General features: G+C 22.5%; 6 protein-coding genes across 9 annotated transcripts; 3 read left to right on the top strand and 3 right to left on the bottom strand.

The window, feature by feature from the left end:
• Window positions 1-185: 185 nt before the first annotated feature.
• On the bottom strand, window positions 186-1,519 carry LOC107997234 (uncharacterized protein PF3D7_1120000). Its single transcript, XM_017055690.3, has 3 exons — window positions 1,383-1,519; window positions 693-1,206; window positions 186-621 (listed from the first exon to the last, which is right to left on the bottom strand). The coding sequence occupies exons 2-3, from the start codon at window positions 1,142-1,144 to the stop codon at window positions 276-278; spliced, it is 798 nt and encodes a 265-aa protein (XP_016911179.1). The 5' UTR covers window positions 1,145-1,206; window positions 1,383-1,519; the 3' UTR covers window positions 186-275.
• Window positions 1,517-2,174, top strand: LOC107996700 (probable DNA-directed RNA polymerases I and III subunit RPAC2). Its single transcript, XM_017054875.3, has 3 exons — window positions 1,517-1,656; window positions 1,752-1,849; window positions 1,922-2,174. Exons 1-3 carry the CDS (start codon window positions 1,639-1,641, stop codon window positions 2,130-2,132), a joined length of 327 nt encoding a protein of 108 aa, XP_016910364.1. The 5' UTR covers window positions 1,517-1,638; the 3' UTR covers window positions 2,133-2,174.
• Window positions 2,175-2,278: 104 nt separating this feature from the next.
• Window positions 2,279-4,268, bottom strand: LOC107996503 (small ribosomal subunit protein uS5). 2 transcript variants are annotated; one of them, XM_017054579.3, is made up of 3 exons: window positions 3,561-4,268; window positions 2,872-3,220; window positions 2,279-2,796 (listed from the first exon to the last, which is right to left on the bottom strand). In XM_017054579.3, exons 2-3 carry the CDS (start codon window positions 3,217-3,219, stop codon window positions 2,302-2,304), a joined length of 843 nt encoding a protein of 280 aa, XP_016910068.1. In that variant the 5' UTR covers window position 3,220; window positions 3,561-4,268; the 3' UTR covers window positions 2,279-2,301. The 2 variants fall into 2 exon arrangements, with proteins under 2 accessions (XP_016910068.1, XP_061933951.1); XM_062077967.1 differs by having other exon boundaries at window positions 3,387-3,568.
• LOC107996563 (testis-specific serine/threonine-protein kinase 1-like) lies at window positions 4,200-7,071 on the top strand. Its single transcript, XM_017054676.3, has 5 exons — window positions 4,200-4,331; window positions 4,534-4,837; window positions 5,119-5,678; window positions 5,817-5,906; window positions 5,989-7,071. Exons 1-5 carry the CDS (start codon window positions 4,236-4,238, stop codon window positions 6,064-6,066), a joined length of 1,128 nt encoding a protein of 375 aa, XP_016910165.1. The 5' UTR covers window positions 4,200-4,235; the 3' UTR covers window positions 6,067-7,071.
• Window positions 6,415-14,444, bottom strand: LOC114577333 (uncharacterized). 2 transcript variants are annotated; one of them, XM_062077959.1, is made up of 15 exons: window positions 14,309-14,444; window positions 14,115-14,237; window positions 12,582-12,736; window positions 11,534-12,481; window positions 11,067-11,478; window positions 10,478-10,920; window positions 10,246-10,385; window positions 9,907-10,166; window positions 9,485-9,733; window positions 9,035-9,381; window positions 8,637-8,889; window positions 8,304-8,538; window positions 7,838-8,211; window positions 7,466-7,753; window positions 6,415-6,857 (listed from the first exon to the last, which is right to left on the bottom strand). In XM_062077959.1, the coding sequence occupies exons 1-15, from the start codon at window positions 14,442-14,444 to the stop codon at window positions 6,499-6,501; spliced, it is 4,722 nt and encodes a 1,573-aa protein (XP_061933943.1). In that variant the 3' UTR covers window positions 6,415-6,498. The 2 variants fall into 2 exon arrangements, with proteins under 2 accessions (XP_061933943.1, XP_028521785.2); XM_028665984.2 differs by lacking the exon at window positions 14,309-14,444 and having other exon boundaries at window positions 8,304-8,544; window positions 14,115-14,233.
• On the top strand, window positions 10,651-14,060 carry LOC107997176 (RWD domain-containing protein 2A). 2 transcript variants are annotated; one of them, XM_017055614.3, is made up of 4 exons: window positions 10,651-10,779; window positions 12,964-13,196; window positions 13,275-13,721; window positions 13,785-14,060. In XM_017055614.3, exons 1-4 carry the CDS (start codon window positions 10,743-10,745, stop codon window positions 14,010-14,012), a joined length of 945 nt encoding a protein of 314 aa, XP_016911103.2. In that variant the 5' UTR covers window positions 10,651-10,742; the 3' UTR covers window positions 14,013-14,060. The 2 variants fall into 2 exon arrangements, with proteins under 2 accessions (XP_016911103.2, XP_061933949.1); XM_062077965.1 differs by lacking the exon at window positions 10,651-10,779 and adding an exon at window positions 12,231-12,255.
• Window positions 14,445-14,447: the final 3 nt, after the last annotated feature.

The raw sequence follows: 14,447 nt of genomic DNA, 5'->3' as shown, positions 1-14,447 counted from the left end.
AGGAGTCATTTAATACTACGCATTAGTATAGTTTTCTTTTAGCCCTTATGAAATAATATGTACCGTTTTTTGTATTAGCAAAAGTAAATACAATATTTACTCTATGAGCTGTAAATATTATTATTCTTTTAAATTCCGATTACTTTGGAAGTTTTATATACTGAAAAGATTTAACTAACAATGGATGTTTGTAAAGCGTTCATTTTACTATGTAGAAATTATTTTACAATACAATACGTTTTCATCAAACTGTCTATTTCGTAAATTTTTAATTATTATTTTTTAGAATCAGTTTCATTTTTATTTTCAGCTTCAAGATTTTCATTTTGCTGTTGTGCTTGAATTAATCGTTCTGCTAATCTTTTTTGTCTCTCCAACATTTTTGTTTTCTTAAGTTCCTTCTTTTTCTTTTTCTCATCTTTCTCTGCTAAAGTTATTGCTTCTGTTAGTGAATGTTTGGAGATAGTTCCTTCAGCTATCAATTGACGTCTGATTTCTTCAATTTTACGTTCCTTTCGTTCTTTAGCTTCTAATTCTGCTGCTTTTTTTTCAGCAATTTTTGTTTTTATTTGTGCTATCAATTTTTCCATACCTAACATTTTATTAGCTATTTGTGCTTGTCTATAAACATATAAAATATAAATATACATTTAAATCTTTTATTAATCAATCTAACCATTTTATTAACATACCTAGCTTTTAAAATATCTTCTTTCTTTTTCTTTTCTTCTTTAATCTTTTTCAATCTTTCTTGGATACTTAAAGGAAAAGCAATTTTTTCATATTCTTTTTGTTCTTCTACTTCTTCAGGTGTAGGCCATGCCAATCCTGCAGGTATTCCTAAAGCTGCCATTCCATATCTTCCTAATATTCGTTTCTTATACTTAATTGTATTATGATACCATTCTATAGGTTCATTATAAGGTTTTTGTTCAAACAACCTATTTCTATCAGCAAATGATAATCTCGACTTATTTCTTTTTTCTTCTAGCTTAGAATTATCTTTTATTTCTTCTAAATAGATTGGTTTTTCTTCAGCGGATTCAAGAATCTTATTTGAACAATAATATCTTATATTGATATTTTGCAATTTTAAACTCAATGATATATTAAAGATTATTTTTTTTAAAAACATTTTCTGCATTTCCTTCTATTTATTCACAATATTTCTTATATTTTTTTATAATAATGAAGAATTATCATTAGCTATTAAAATTAAAAACATGAAATATTAGGTTAATTATTATTTTACTAAATATTATATTAATCAAAATATAAAATATTTTTTCAATTTATTTAAATTATAAATTATAAGATTTTTTTTTTGAAAGATGATTAAAGACATTTCTTTTTAATATTTTTTATAAAAATAAATAGCCTACCTTAAGTATAATTTACTACTAACTATATATAATATAAAGTAAGGTTATGTATATATAATAATTACAATAGATTATAGTGTGATATAAACGACATAAACATGTACACATAAGAACAAATTTAATAGTTTGACATTAATAATAAATAAACATTTTAAATATTAAATAATAATAGTTTCTCTTAATACTATAAATAAAAAAAATTAATAAAATTTAATATTTTACTTTATAATAATTTGTTTAAAAAATAAACGATAAAATGGGTCGGTTAGCAGAGGTACATATAATTTATTAATATAATTAATATAATAAAATTAAATCTTGTATTTTGTAATGTAAGAAACAAAAATTAAATACAAATTTTATTTACAGGTAGCTAGCGAACAATCATCCGAAAAATGTAAAACTTTTGTATTTATGGGTGAAGGTTATACTTTAGGAAATTCATTAGTCTCCGTAATTTCACAAAAGTATATTTATATATTAATTAAAACATAATTTTAGTAATATAAGTTTCTAATTACTAATTATTTTGTATATAGTCCTAATGTAGAATTTTGTGCTTGTTTCGTTAATCATCCAGCAGAAGGAAACATATATTTAAGAATTCAAGCAAAAAGAGGAAAAGCAATAGACATATTAAAGAAAGGATTAGAAGATTTTGAAAAAATTTGTGATCATACTTTAGAAAGTTTTAATAATGCTTATGATCAGTTTAAAACTTCCAAAAATACATCTATAGATAGCACATAAATTACTTTTGTTTAAATAAAAATAAAATAAATTATAATATAATTGTGTTTGATTTATTACCTATAAAATACCTATTACCTATATAAATATATATTAATTAAAAAATAAGGAATAGGAAATAAAAGGAGAAAATAATTACAATTAGATACTTTGCATGGAGGTTTATTGTTTAAACAACCTCAGCAGGTCTCTGTCCACCCACAACTCTGTGATTCTTAGATAAATAATCCGCGAATTCTTGATATGGCGCTTTTCTTAATGCTTGATCATGCCAGAGATCTGGTGTTAAATATGCATAAGTCTTAGCAATAGCTGCATAAGTAGCCTTAGCAAAATTGCCAAGAGTACATGTGGATCCTCTAGCTGAAGTATAGCAATCCTCGATACCAGCCATTTGTAATAGTTTTTTAGGCACAGGAGCTGAAACAATACCTGTACCTCTTGGTGCTGGAATTAGACGGACCTGAACTGATCCACATTTGCCAGTAACTTTACAGGGCACTGTATGAGGATCACCAATTTTATTTCCCCAATAACCACGGCGTACTGGCACAACTGAAAGTTTAGCCAAAATGATAGCACCACGGATAGCAGTAGCTACTTCCTTAGAACATTTTACGCCTAAACCAATATGACCTTTGTAGTCACCAATAGCTACAAAAGCCTATAAAATAAAAATGAATTATTAGTTAAATTTTTATTGGATTAATAGTTTTATTAATCAAATATATAATGTTACCTTGAAACGTGTACGTTGACCAGCTCTAGTCTGTTTTTGTACAGGCATAATTTTTAATACTTCATCTTTCAATTCAACACCAAGAAATTTATCAATAATTTCATATTCTTTGATTGGTAAAGAAAAAAGGTAAATATGTTCCAAAGATTCAATTTTTCCATCTCTAACAAGACGTCCAAGTTTAGTCACTGGAATCCATTCTTTACTGTCTTCTTTACCACGTCCACGACCACGACCTCGTCCTCTACCTCCACGACCTCTACCTCTTGGACCTCCACGATCACCTCCTCCACGAGAACCAAATCCTCCACGAAAACCTCCACGCGCGGCTGGAGCAGTGTCCGCCATTCTGATCAAAATTAATAGAAAAAATTTCATATTTATTAAAAGAAAAATTATAAAAAAATTATAAAATTGTATTTAATAAAATTATTTTTCATTAATTTAATGTTTAAAAACATTAATAATAATTATTTCATAGAGAACGAAAATATCTAATAAAGATATTTTTTAACCTCAAAACATGTGCCTTTGATGTTTATTAGATATATTTAAACATTAAATAAAAAATATGATTTTCATAATATTTATTTAATAGATAAAATCTTAAATAATCATAAGAGCACATCAAATATACTTTGTGAACATTTTAATAATGAAATTTTAAGAAATGATTATACAATACTTACATTACTTCTTTCTTCTGATTATGATTACGGAAGAAAGACTGATCAATTCTCTCGAAGTTGGCATGTTAAATATGTCGATATATCTCGATTTAGTTTCACATCCGTTATTTAAACTTCAATTACATATTAATAAAACACGAACTATTAGTTTTTATTCAACTTATTCCCTAATTAACGTTTTATTTTCTTTTGCTCCTTTTTAATTCCTTAACAAATTATTTCACAAATGTTTAAAATAATATAAAGTAGGAATGGACATAAATTTTGTTATCATGCTTTATATTTAATGATATTTAATTAGATAAAATGATTAAATAATTGGTATTTTCATTGTCAAAACTCTATTTTATTACAATCTTGCTTGGTAGATAAAAGTAAGTGAAAAAAATAATTCTAAATAATGACAAAATATAACAATAGTTATAAAATACATTAGTAATTTAAAACAAATTTTTATTAATGTAATATTAATTTTTATTAATTTTAATCAGCAATTACCTAACCATCATGATATATATTATTAAATAATAAGATAAAATTATAGAAATGAAATAAGAAACATAAATTTAATAATAAAATAATAATATATTTTCTTTATGACAAAAAAATGAAATAATTAATTATAAGTTATGGTAATAGAACCAGTAGGATGTCACTTGTGGATTGTGAAATCTCATGACGAGTTTGAGTCAGACTTCATCCGAGGAGGCAGTTTTATTCGCTCGCGGTTATAAATTCTTAAAAAAGCTGGGTGAAGGTGCTTACGCAAAGGTTAATTAACCATCTCATAAATCATATTATAAAATGATACGGTAACCAATTCATAAAAAAAGATGATAAAATTCAAATTCTTTTTCATCTCAGTCGGTAAAGTCATTTTCTATATTTAAATTTGAATCCTACTATCAAATAAAATTCTTCAATTTTTCTTCAATTAATATTACACAAAATTCATCGCGTTATTTAACCGTAGGTATATCTGGCGGAGTATAAACCGGAATCTGATCCAGATAAAAATAGTACCTTGGCATGTAAGGTTATAGATACAGGAGTAGCACCTAAGGATTTTGTACGAAAATTTCTTCCTCGAGAACTTGATATCTTAGTGAAATTAAATCATCCTCATGTAGTGCATGTTCATAGCATATTTCAAAGACGTACTAAGTATTATATTTTTATGCGTTATGCTGAAAATGGTGATCTCCTAGAATTCATTTTGAAGAATGGTGCAGTTGCAGAAGGACAGGCGCGCGTATGGTTTCGTCAACTTGCGCTTGGTACCATGATATATTTCTAAATATGTGACAATGAAAGCTAAAATATATTTTTGAATATATATCATAATGAAAATTATATTTATCGAATTCTATAATAATTTGATAAATATAAATATTTTTATGAAATTTTAATGATTCTTTATTTAAAAATATAATAATTTATTTCAATAAAAATAAATATGTAATATTATTCTATATACTGGAAGAAAGTATTATATTTCGAATTATATATAATTATATATAATTTAATAAATTTTTACTGATAATTTTATTTTTTTCAGGTCTTCAATATTTACATGAAATGGAGATCGCTCACAGAGATATGAAATGCGAAAATGTTCTTCTAACATCGAATCTTAATGTAAAACTTGCTGATTTCGGATTTGCTCGTTACGTAATAGATAATCGAGGTAAGCGTGTTATGAGCGATACCTATTGCGGTTCTTTATCCTATGCCGCTCCGGAGATCCTTCGTGCATCTCCATATAATCCCAAGATCGCAGATCTTTGGTCCCTCGGAGTCATCTTATATATTCTATTAAATAAATCGATGCCATTCGATGATACTGATATCAAACGACTGTATGAGCAACAAACAAACCGTAAATGGAAGTTTCGCAGTAAGATTGCAGAAACTTTGAGCGATCAAGTAAAGAAATTGGTAGCTCGTCTCCTAGAACCTGATGTCTCAAAACGATGGAAGATGGAGCAGGTCATCAACAGCGAATGGATCGCTATGGATCCTAGACTTTTGATTCTTACACCTGCTGAACAAGCAGCTCTTAATAATGCAATGCAAGAGAAGAAAAAATTCGAAGAGAAATTTTCTGCGAAAGATCCAGTGAGAATATTAATAATAATAATAATATAAATATGAATTTGCATAAACATTTTTAGTTTTAAATCAATAATTTTTAATCTTGTTTTTTTATTTAATTAATTAAATCATATAATGTATTAAAAAATATTTATTTCATAGAAACTATTTAAAGTGGAAGAAAAGAAAAAGACCAATGCAGATCCCAAGGCAAAACCTGAAGATGTCACCGTAATTAAGAAAGCAGCAAGAGTTTGTTTTAATTTAATTTATTAATGCTTTTTTTTTAATATAAAAAAAATTATTTTAAAAATAATTTTTTTATATTCCTCAGATGACGATGTCCACCACTGTTGCTACTGGGCCGTATTTTGCTAATAAACGTAATAATAATAATAATACTAATAATTAGTTGAAGAATGTTTGAAAAATAATTTGGATTCTTTTATAAGTTTTTATAAAATTGAAATTATTGGAAATTTACTACAGTCGATATCTGATAAATTAAAATAACACTGTTATTTGTGAATGTTATGTTGTGAAAAATTTTCTACAATTATGGGATTTAATATTTTTATACAATTTTGAAAAAATTCTATTTTATTATATTCTAGGCTAAATAATTATATATTAATCATTAAAAATTAAACTTCCAAATTATTATTAAAATATCAAGAATTAAATAACTTATCATACTTTTTCATATCACATAACGATAATTATACATCATATATTAAATATCAAAATCATCATTGAAACATTTAATAATTAACAATAAGTTTTCATTAAAATTTTTCAATTGTGTTTACAAAGTTATAATGAATTAATTTAACAATCTTTAATTTCATATATATCGAGCTTTCATCAAAGCTGTTTCATTTCTTGAAATACACTTTACATAATAATTGAATTTATCAGCAACAGTTTCTATTCTTCCTTTGAGGGGAATCTCAATAATATTACGAGGACTAGCTAATCCTTCAAGATCCCATATACCATTTGATAGTAGTAACAAAAGTTGATTATTCGGAGATCTATTTATTAAAAATACGTCCGTAACAGGCAAAATATATTGTTGTATATTTCCCCATGGTTGATAAAGTAATACTAGAGTCTGTGAGATCAATCGCAAGATAATCCATAATCCAAATCCATGCCATTTTTGTTCCACAAACGCATCCATTATGTTGGGAAAATATAAATCTGAAATTTTAATTAAATATATTACATTGTTATAATTTTTCATTATTTTTATTATTTTTAGATTATTAACAACAGTCTGTAAAGCATTTATATACTATGCACGCATTCAATTGTAATTTAAAATAATGTTATATTTATTTCGAGAAAATATTTTAAATTGTACATTTTTTGTATGTAAATGAATAAATTACACAATTTTCCTCTTTTTCTAAAATATTAGTATTAATTTTATGCAATTTTAATTTTATTATATTATTTGTGATATTTTACAACATTATTTTATTTTAAAAAATAAAAGCCTAAAATTTAAAGAAATTCAAACAAAATTTATAAAACGATATTTAAAAAACAATTTATTACATATTACACATTTATTTATTACATATTGATTATATAAATTATTCTTTATATTTTTTTAAAAATATTGATATAAAAATCAAACTAATATATTTTTCAATAATAAATCAAAAATTATAGATATTCAAAAATAATTCGGAAATAAAATTAAATTATGAATATTTAAATGATTTGATAATGATTCGAATGAGAGTTAAAATTATTTTGATAAGATACATTTCGATAAATTAAAATTAAATAAATATACAAACCTTTTAAATGAACAAAATTATTTCCTATGTTAATAAATGAATATATTGATATAGAATTAAATTTTACAAGGATAATGAATTCTTTTTCGTCCATCATTATTGATTGTAGCAATATAAAATTGCTGATATTTGTTTGAAAAATAAATTCCTTTGCATATTTACTGATACAATATGAAGAAAACTTTTTAGAATTACATTGTACTGTATTATATTGAATGATCATAGATTTATTAAAAGCATTGATAGTGTCATTTATAATCTCCAATTTATTTATATAAATTGCTCGATCTGTAATGATGACCAAATATTAAAATATCCATTTCAAAGATTTTTTTTTAATAAAAAAGAATAATGAATAAAATGAAAAAATACTTTGTAAAGCTATATTAATTATTTCTGCAGTTCTTATAAATTTTTTTATCCTCTTAATAATGGTTTGGGCATTTGAATAATTTTTGTCAAAAATTTTCATTTCTGACTTTTCATAAGCACCTTTGATTGTAAGATTTCCAATAATATTTAAGCTATTATGTAACTCAATTCCTGTTCTAATTGTTTGAAGAGGATTATTTTTTTTTAATTGATGATGTACTAGTTTAGTCAAATTTACATCATTTATTAAGCCATTAATAATAAACTCAGATGCACTGATAAAACCTTGAATTGTTTTTTGGCTATAGATTATTTGATTTGTAGATTTTCTTAATACCTTATCTATAGCATAGCCCATTATAGTTTTAGACATTCTATGTATAATCAAATATTAATTTTTATTAAATTAATATTAATTTTTATTAAATTAATGATTGTTAAATTAATGATTAAACTTATTAATTACTTTATATTGTTGAATGTAACAATACTAAATTTTTTTCGTCCTTTGATAATTATATCTTTTTTTATTCGCATTAAAGCATTAGTTGTCCATTTATTAAAATTGTAACCATTTAAGTTCTCAACTATCAAAGTTAAAACTTTTTTTTTTCCAGTTACAATATTTTCTTTGGAATTATGTTTCATAACATCACTTTTAAAATATAGATTATTAATTGTTTGCTTTATATATAAGTTTCCTGTATCTTATAAATGTAATATTTATTATAATTATTTAAAAATCAGTAAAAGAAAAATATTTAATTTTTCTTTTATATAATTATTTAATTATTATTACCTGAAATTTTTAATTTATTAAATATCCATTTTGTCTTCACTTCTTGATCTTTATTTTTTAGCAAAGAATTTTCAAATATATTATTGAAATCTGATAATGAAGATTGTATAATTGAAATATTTGAACTTATAATGTTAGAAATTTTGATATCATTAAAAGATGCAGGAAATTCTATTTCCTGTAACTTTGTTTTACTTAAAATAGATTTCAAACTATTGTTCCACATTTTGAAACTTAATGTATTTGTTAAATTCTAAAAATTGATCATTATTTTATTAATTTAATTATATTATATTAAATTTAATAATTTAATATAAAATTATTAATTATATTAAATTTAAATATCTTATATTATTGTATTATTAAGATAAAATATACATATTAATTTTATTGCTTACATTTAAAGCAACATATTTTTTTATCATTATATCATGAAAATGCATATTTTTTCCGTGAAATATTGTTATAGTGTTTGTTACCATCCAAATTTCTGAAGATAATTTTTTTAATTTGATATCATTTATATTTTTTATGGTTGGTTCATAACAAAATTTTACAGATCCCATAATGGAAATATCAACTAGAGTTTTGTTTTCAAGGATTTTAAAAACATATGGTAAATTTATTGCATTTACTTTTATGCTTCCAGAAATTCTTTTTTTATAAAGATTAAGATCTTTTTTTGTATTTGTCAAATTGAATGGAAGATGAGAAACATATATATCATTCGTACTGATACCATTACCTAAAATAAAATTATAATAACTAAATAATTAAAACAGTAATAAATAATAAATATATAAAAATGAATATGAAATAATGAATAAAAAAGAAAGTTTATAACTTACGAAATGTTATATTTTGCAGAGATACCATATCATTAAATTTTATAGTATTCAACAAGAAATTGCTGAAATTTATTCCATTAATATTATTTACAAGAACATTTTGTTCAAATATTATATTTTTTATTATTTTAGGCAATTTTATATAAAATTGAAAAGGTGATCGAAGAATATTTGTTATCAAGTTAATTGTATTTATTGAAGTATTAAGAAAACTAGGTTCAATCCATATATTTATAAGTCTTTTCAAATCTATAATTAAAAAATAAATTATTAGTATAAAAATCATAATAATAAACTATTGAATAATAATATTAATTATAATATTGAACATAAAATATAATATTATATTTTATATATTTAATATTCAATATATTTAATATAATAGTATATAAAAAATTATTTTTACTTTTTTTATTATTTACCTGTTAAATTTAAATTATTCAGCTGTAATGCAAATATATTTTTTGCAATGATATTATGACAGTATTTCTTTTCAGATAAAACAGAGTTGAAAGAAACTGTTGAATTATTAATAGAATATAGACCTATATTTCCAAAAACGTGCGAACTGATTAATTTTTGTACAGTAATATTATTCCCTGTTAAAAATAAAGTTCTAATTTTTGGTGCAAAAATAAAAGTGGCACATAATTTTGAATCCTTTAAGAATAAATCCTTATTCCTTTAAATAAAAAAATTATTAAGTATATTTATTTTATGTTACTAAATTTTTAATTGTCATAAATATTAAATAAACATACAGTGAAAATTTTAAATTGTCATAAGAAAACTTTGTTATCTGTACATTATGATAAATATGTTTTTTTCCTGATATAATGATATTTTGAAAATTCACAGTAATCCATTTTTTAGGCTTATGTAATGTAATATTGCTCCATTTCTAAATTAAAATTCAAATTATTTTTAATTATTATTATAAAAATATATTATAAAAATTATTAATAAAAATTTATATTATTTTTTTATTTTTACCATTTTTTCACTTGAAAGAATTAAAGATATTGGTACATTCTCATATAAAGTTATTGCATTTGATAAAATATTTTTGATTGATCCTGTTTTGGTAATTAAATCTATGGATTTTAAATTCTCAATTTTAACATTTTCTAAATTGAAATTATTATACAAATTCATGGATTTAGTAATATCTATTACAGGTCCTAATCTCATTGATCCTTTCCCAGTTTGTTTCCCTTTTAAAGAAATGTTATTCTTTATTTTTAATTGAGGTGTTTTGATGAAATTAATAACTGTTGTGGATAAGCTATTTAATGGTAATAAAATTCCACCAGTTGTTAAATTTAATTGTTTAACTTTTATTTCTTTTAATCTTATTTCTTGATTTGTAAAATAAGTAGCAATATTTAATGGCATAGAAACATTTATTGCTTTCATATTAATAAAAATATGCTTTCCTAAAACATATATATCATAAATTAAATTATTAAATTAAACATATATATCATAAATTAAATTATTAAATTAAATTATATCATAAATTATTTTTAATATATATCTCTTATTTATAATATTTTTTTAATTATTAAAAAAAGTGTATTACCAAAGACTTCTTGATCATTAATTATTTTCAGAGCATTTTTTTGTAAATAATTTAAAGATATTCCATTAATCATCTTATGAATAATAATATCTTTTATTGCAAGACTTAAAAGTGGACATTTCCAATTTTTTATTTCTTTGATATTTAATTCTTTAAAATCCGATAGTTGGTTTTTATTTTTTGATACTATTAATTTAAATAGGAAATTGTGATTTTCTTTTACATATAATCGATTGAATTTACAATTCGTTTTACATTTTATTTGAATTTTTTTTGCATGCAATGAAGTAGCAATTAAATTTTTAGACTGCCATTTATTATTGATAATAATTTTTTGTGCTTGAAATTTATTGATTAATCTATTGTACTGTTTTGATACATTTTTCAATGTTTGTAAGTTATAATCATTTATCTGTAAAGAAAAATATTAGATTGGCATTATTTTATTTAAGTTCAAATGATCTTACATTATGAACTTGCAGTTGATCAATATGACTCTTCAAAATTTTAAAATTTAACTTAAAATTTGGAATTTCTTCTGTTATTTTTTGAAGTTTGTTCTTGACATTGATATTCCATATTTTTATTTCTTCTCGTAAATCTTTGTAAGATTTTTTTTTAATCCAAAGTAGTTGTTTTAATGTCCATTTATTATTTTTATTTTTAATTAATAGTAATTCTTTTTCATATAATATTATTAGATTATATTGAATAATTCCAGATAATTTTGTATTTATTTTTATAAATTTCCAACCATCATATTGATAAGCTATTATGGTGTTTTTATGTAAAGTTAAGACTACAATAGCTTTACTTGAAATAATTGGTACAATAATCTTACTAAAAGAAATTTGTTGAAATGGTACAAAACGATTATGTAATTCTTTATAAATAATAATAGAAGATTTCATTGATAAAATTAAAAAATATTCCATGAAATGCTGTTTATTTAATTGAAAATAAGACACATCCTGACTTGGTGGTAATCTTTGTATAATTAAAAATTTATTAGATTTTAGAAAATATTTAAAAATCAATGTAGTAGACCCAGTTACTGCTAAATACATAAATCCTTTACTTTGAAAAGGAATTATTTTTTTTGTACTAATATTAATGATCTGTATTAGATCAAAGTAATTATTAAACCAAGTATAAATTGAAATATTTGAATGAGAAACAATGGCTAAGTGTAATTGATTAATTCCATTCCATATCGATAAATGCGTCGTATTATTTAATTCAAAATCCTGAATTTGTTGCAGATAATATTTATCTAAAATTTTAGTGAAACTTAATATAAGTACTGGTCCATTTTGATTTTGAATTATAAAAAGGGCTCCATAAGTACAACTGTTTACAATTATTTGTGTTCCATTTCGTACAAAATAATCACTAATGTTGTAAAAACTTCCATTCTAAAATTAATTTAAATAATTTAAATAAGAATATTCAATATTTTCATTTTGATTTTATAAAAATAATAAAGTTAATATATAATAATAATATAATAATTACATTTATTTGATATAAAGATAATTTGGAAGTATCCAAAATTACAACAAACCACATTGTTTCAAATTCATATTGAAAAGAAAAAAAATTTATATCTTGAACATCTTCAAAATTTAATTTATTGATGTCTTGAAATCCATTAAGTATATTAATATTATCTGTAAAGTTAATAATTTAAAATTAAATTCGATTTAATACAAATGATTATTATCGATTTAACAATTTAATAATCGATTTATTTGTTTACATATATGTGTTTGGTATCAGCTGATACCAATAACTTTAACCTTTTGAACCTATTTCATTTTTATTTTATTTTATTGTTGTAATAATACTAAATATTATGGTCAATTACTGTTCTTATTATTATTAATTTTTCTCTTAGATTATAAACTTCTATACATATATGTTTCAACGTGCAATATGTCCACGTATGAAGAAATAAGTGAAAATTTAACAGCTCAAGTTTACGAATTGGAAGCATTACAATCTGTTTATCCAAAAGAATTAGTAATTGGTGATCATGGAGTATTAGCTCATATTAATGAGTTCATTAAAAATCCTATGAATGAAGTGCCTCAAAAATTGGAATATTCAATTGAAATTTCATTAAATGATGTAAGACTAAAAAAAATATTGTAATTAATGTAATATATCAATATCTATATTAGAAATGAAGAATTTGCTCATTCACAGGGATCAATAGAATTATTAATTAGTTTATCATCTAACTATCCTAAAGAAAAACCAGAGATTTATGCAAGAAGTTCCTTTCTCAATCGAAGCCAACAATTGCTTTTGAACCAATCATTAAACGATATTCTTAAGCAGCAAAAGGAGAATGAACCTTGCATTTATATGTTAATATCATGGCTACAGGATAATGGTGAAAATTATCTTACAGAATCTAATAAAAATAAAGATAAAAAACTTAATAATAAAAACAAGAACAAAGAACATGAGAAACCTACAAATTTTTCCAGATATTGGATTTATAGTCATCATATATATAGTAAATTTAAAAGAAAGAAAGTAATTGATTTAGCACAAGAAAATTGCCTTACAGGTTTTTGTTTGGCAGGAAAACCTGGAGTAATTTGTTTAGAAGGTGCTTTAGAAGATTGTGTTTATTGTTGGCAAAAGGTATCAATTTTTTTAGTTTAGTAAATTTTCCATTTCATATTTTCATACTTTCAAAAATTTTAGATAAAATCAATGAATTGGCAGAAAATATTATTGCAATTAGAAGAGAGAGAGGAAGATTGTGAAAACATTGATGAAATGCGTAAATTCTGCAATTTCCAAGAAATATCATTTAATAGTTCAGGACGTCATAATGATATGGGTCAATTATTAAAATATTTAATGGAACACACATTGCAATATGCATTTAAAGAATTGTTTGGTATTAGTGGTAAATCTACTCAACTATAAGATTAATAAATAAATATTATCATGTAAATAAATATTTATAAAAGAAAATACATATACTTGTTATTTCTAAAACTAAAATTATTTCTAAATATATATGCTTACCTCTTTCAGAATTTTCATATAATTCTCTTTTATAACGAAAAGAAATTTTCGCTGCATTTTTAATGTATTCCATAATTTTTTTATTAATTTTAGACAATGTATTATTATTAAAATCTTTTGATGCTAAAAATAAAATTTTTAAATATAATACACAATAACATTTTAACTTCGTATTATTATTAAGAAATTTATACCATAGTCTAACTTCAATTTTTCAAAGAAATCAGAAGTATATTTAAATGCAGTGTTTATAAAGTAATTTTCTTTTATATGTATATCACATGTTGTAATATTAATTAATATTAAAATAAACAAAAATTTCAACATCATATC

Source organism: Apis cerana, linkage group LG8 (assembly GCF_029169275.1).
Source record: "Apis cerana isolate GH-2021 linkage group LG8, AcerK_1.0, whole genome shotgun sequence".
Classification (NCBI taxonomy): Eukaryota; Metazoa; Arthropoda; class Insecta; order Hymenoptera; family Apidae; genus Apis; species Apis cerana.
This window is presented reverse-complemented; position numbering and strand designations above follow the sequence as displayed.

Bases quoted from the DNA above. Each gene is read 5' to 3' on its own strand.
- LOC107996563 (XM_017054676.3), top strand. From the start codon at position 4,236: ATGACGAGTTTGAGTCAGACTTCATCCGAGGAGGCAGTTTTATTCGCT. The intron at 4,332-4,533 runs GTTAATTAACCA...ATTTAACCGTAG, and splicing joins GTGAAGGTGCTTACGCAAAG to GTATATCTGGCGGAGTATAA. The intron at 5,679-5,816 runs GTGAGAATATTA...TTTATTTCATAG, and splicing joins AATTTTCTGCGAAAGATCCA to AAACTATTTAAAGTGGAAGA.
- LOC114577333 (XM_062077959.1), bottom strand. From the start codon at position 14,444: ATGATGTTGAAATTTTTGTTTATTTTAATATTAATTAATATTACAACA. The intron at 14,238-14,308 runs GTATAAATTTCT...TTTTATTTTTAG, and splicing joins AAAATTGAAGTTAGACTATG to CATCAAAAGATTTTAATAAT. The intron at 11,479-11,533 runs GTAAGATCATTT...TTTTCTTTACAG, and splicing joins ATCAACTGCAAGTTCATAAT to ATAAATGATTATAACTTACA.
- LOC107996503 (XM_017054579.3), bottom strand. From the start codon at position 3,219: ATGGCGGACACTGCTCCAGCCGCGCGTGGAGGTTTTCGTGGAGGATTT. The intron at 2,797-2,871 runs GTAACATTATAT...TTTATTTTATAG, and splicing joins GTCAACGTACACGTTTCAAG to GCTTTTGTAGCTATTGGTGA.
- LOC107996700 (XM_017054875.3), top strand. The intron at 1,850-1,921 runs GTATATTTATAT...TTTTGTATATAG, and splicing joins GTCTCCGTAATTTCACAAAA to TCCTAATGTAGAATTTTGTG.
- LOC107997234 (XM_017055690.3), bottom strand. From the start codon at position 1,144: ATGCAGAAAATGTTTTTAAAAAAAATAATCTTTAATATATCATTGAGT. The intron at 622-692 runs GTATGTTAATAA...ATATGTTTATAG, and splicing joins GAAGATATTTTAAAAGCTAG to ACAAGCACAAATAGCTAATA.
- LOC107997176 (XM_017055614.3), top strand. From the start codon at position 10,743: ATGAAATTAATAACTGTTGTGGATAAGCTATTTAATG. The intron at 13,197-13,274 runs GTAAGACTAAAA...GCTCATTCACAG, and splicing joins TTGAAATTTCATTAAATGAT to GGATCAATAGAATTATTAAT. The intron at 13,722-13,784 runs GTATCAATTTTT...CAAAAATTTTAG, and splicing joins GTGTTTATTGTTGGCAAAAG to ATAAAATCAATGAATTGGCA.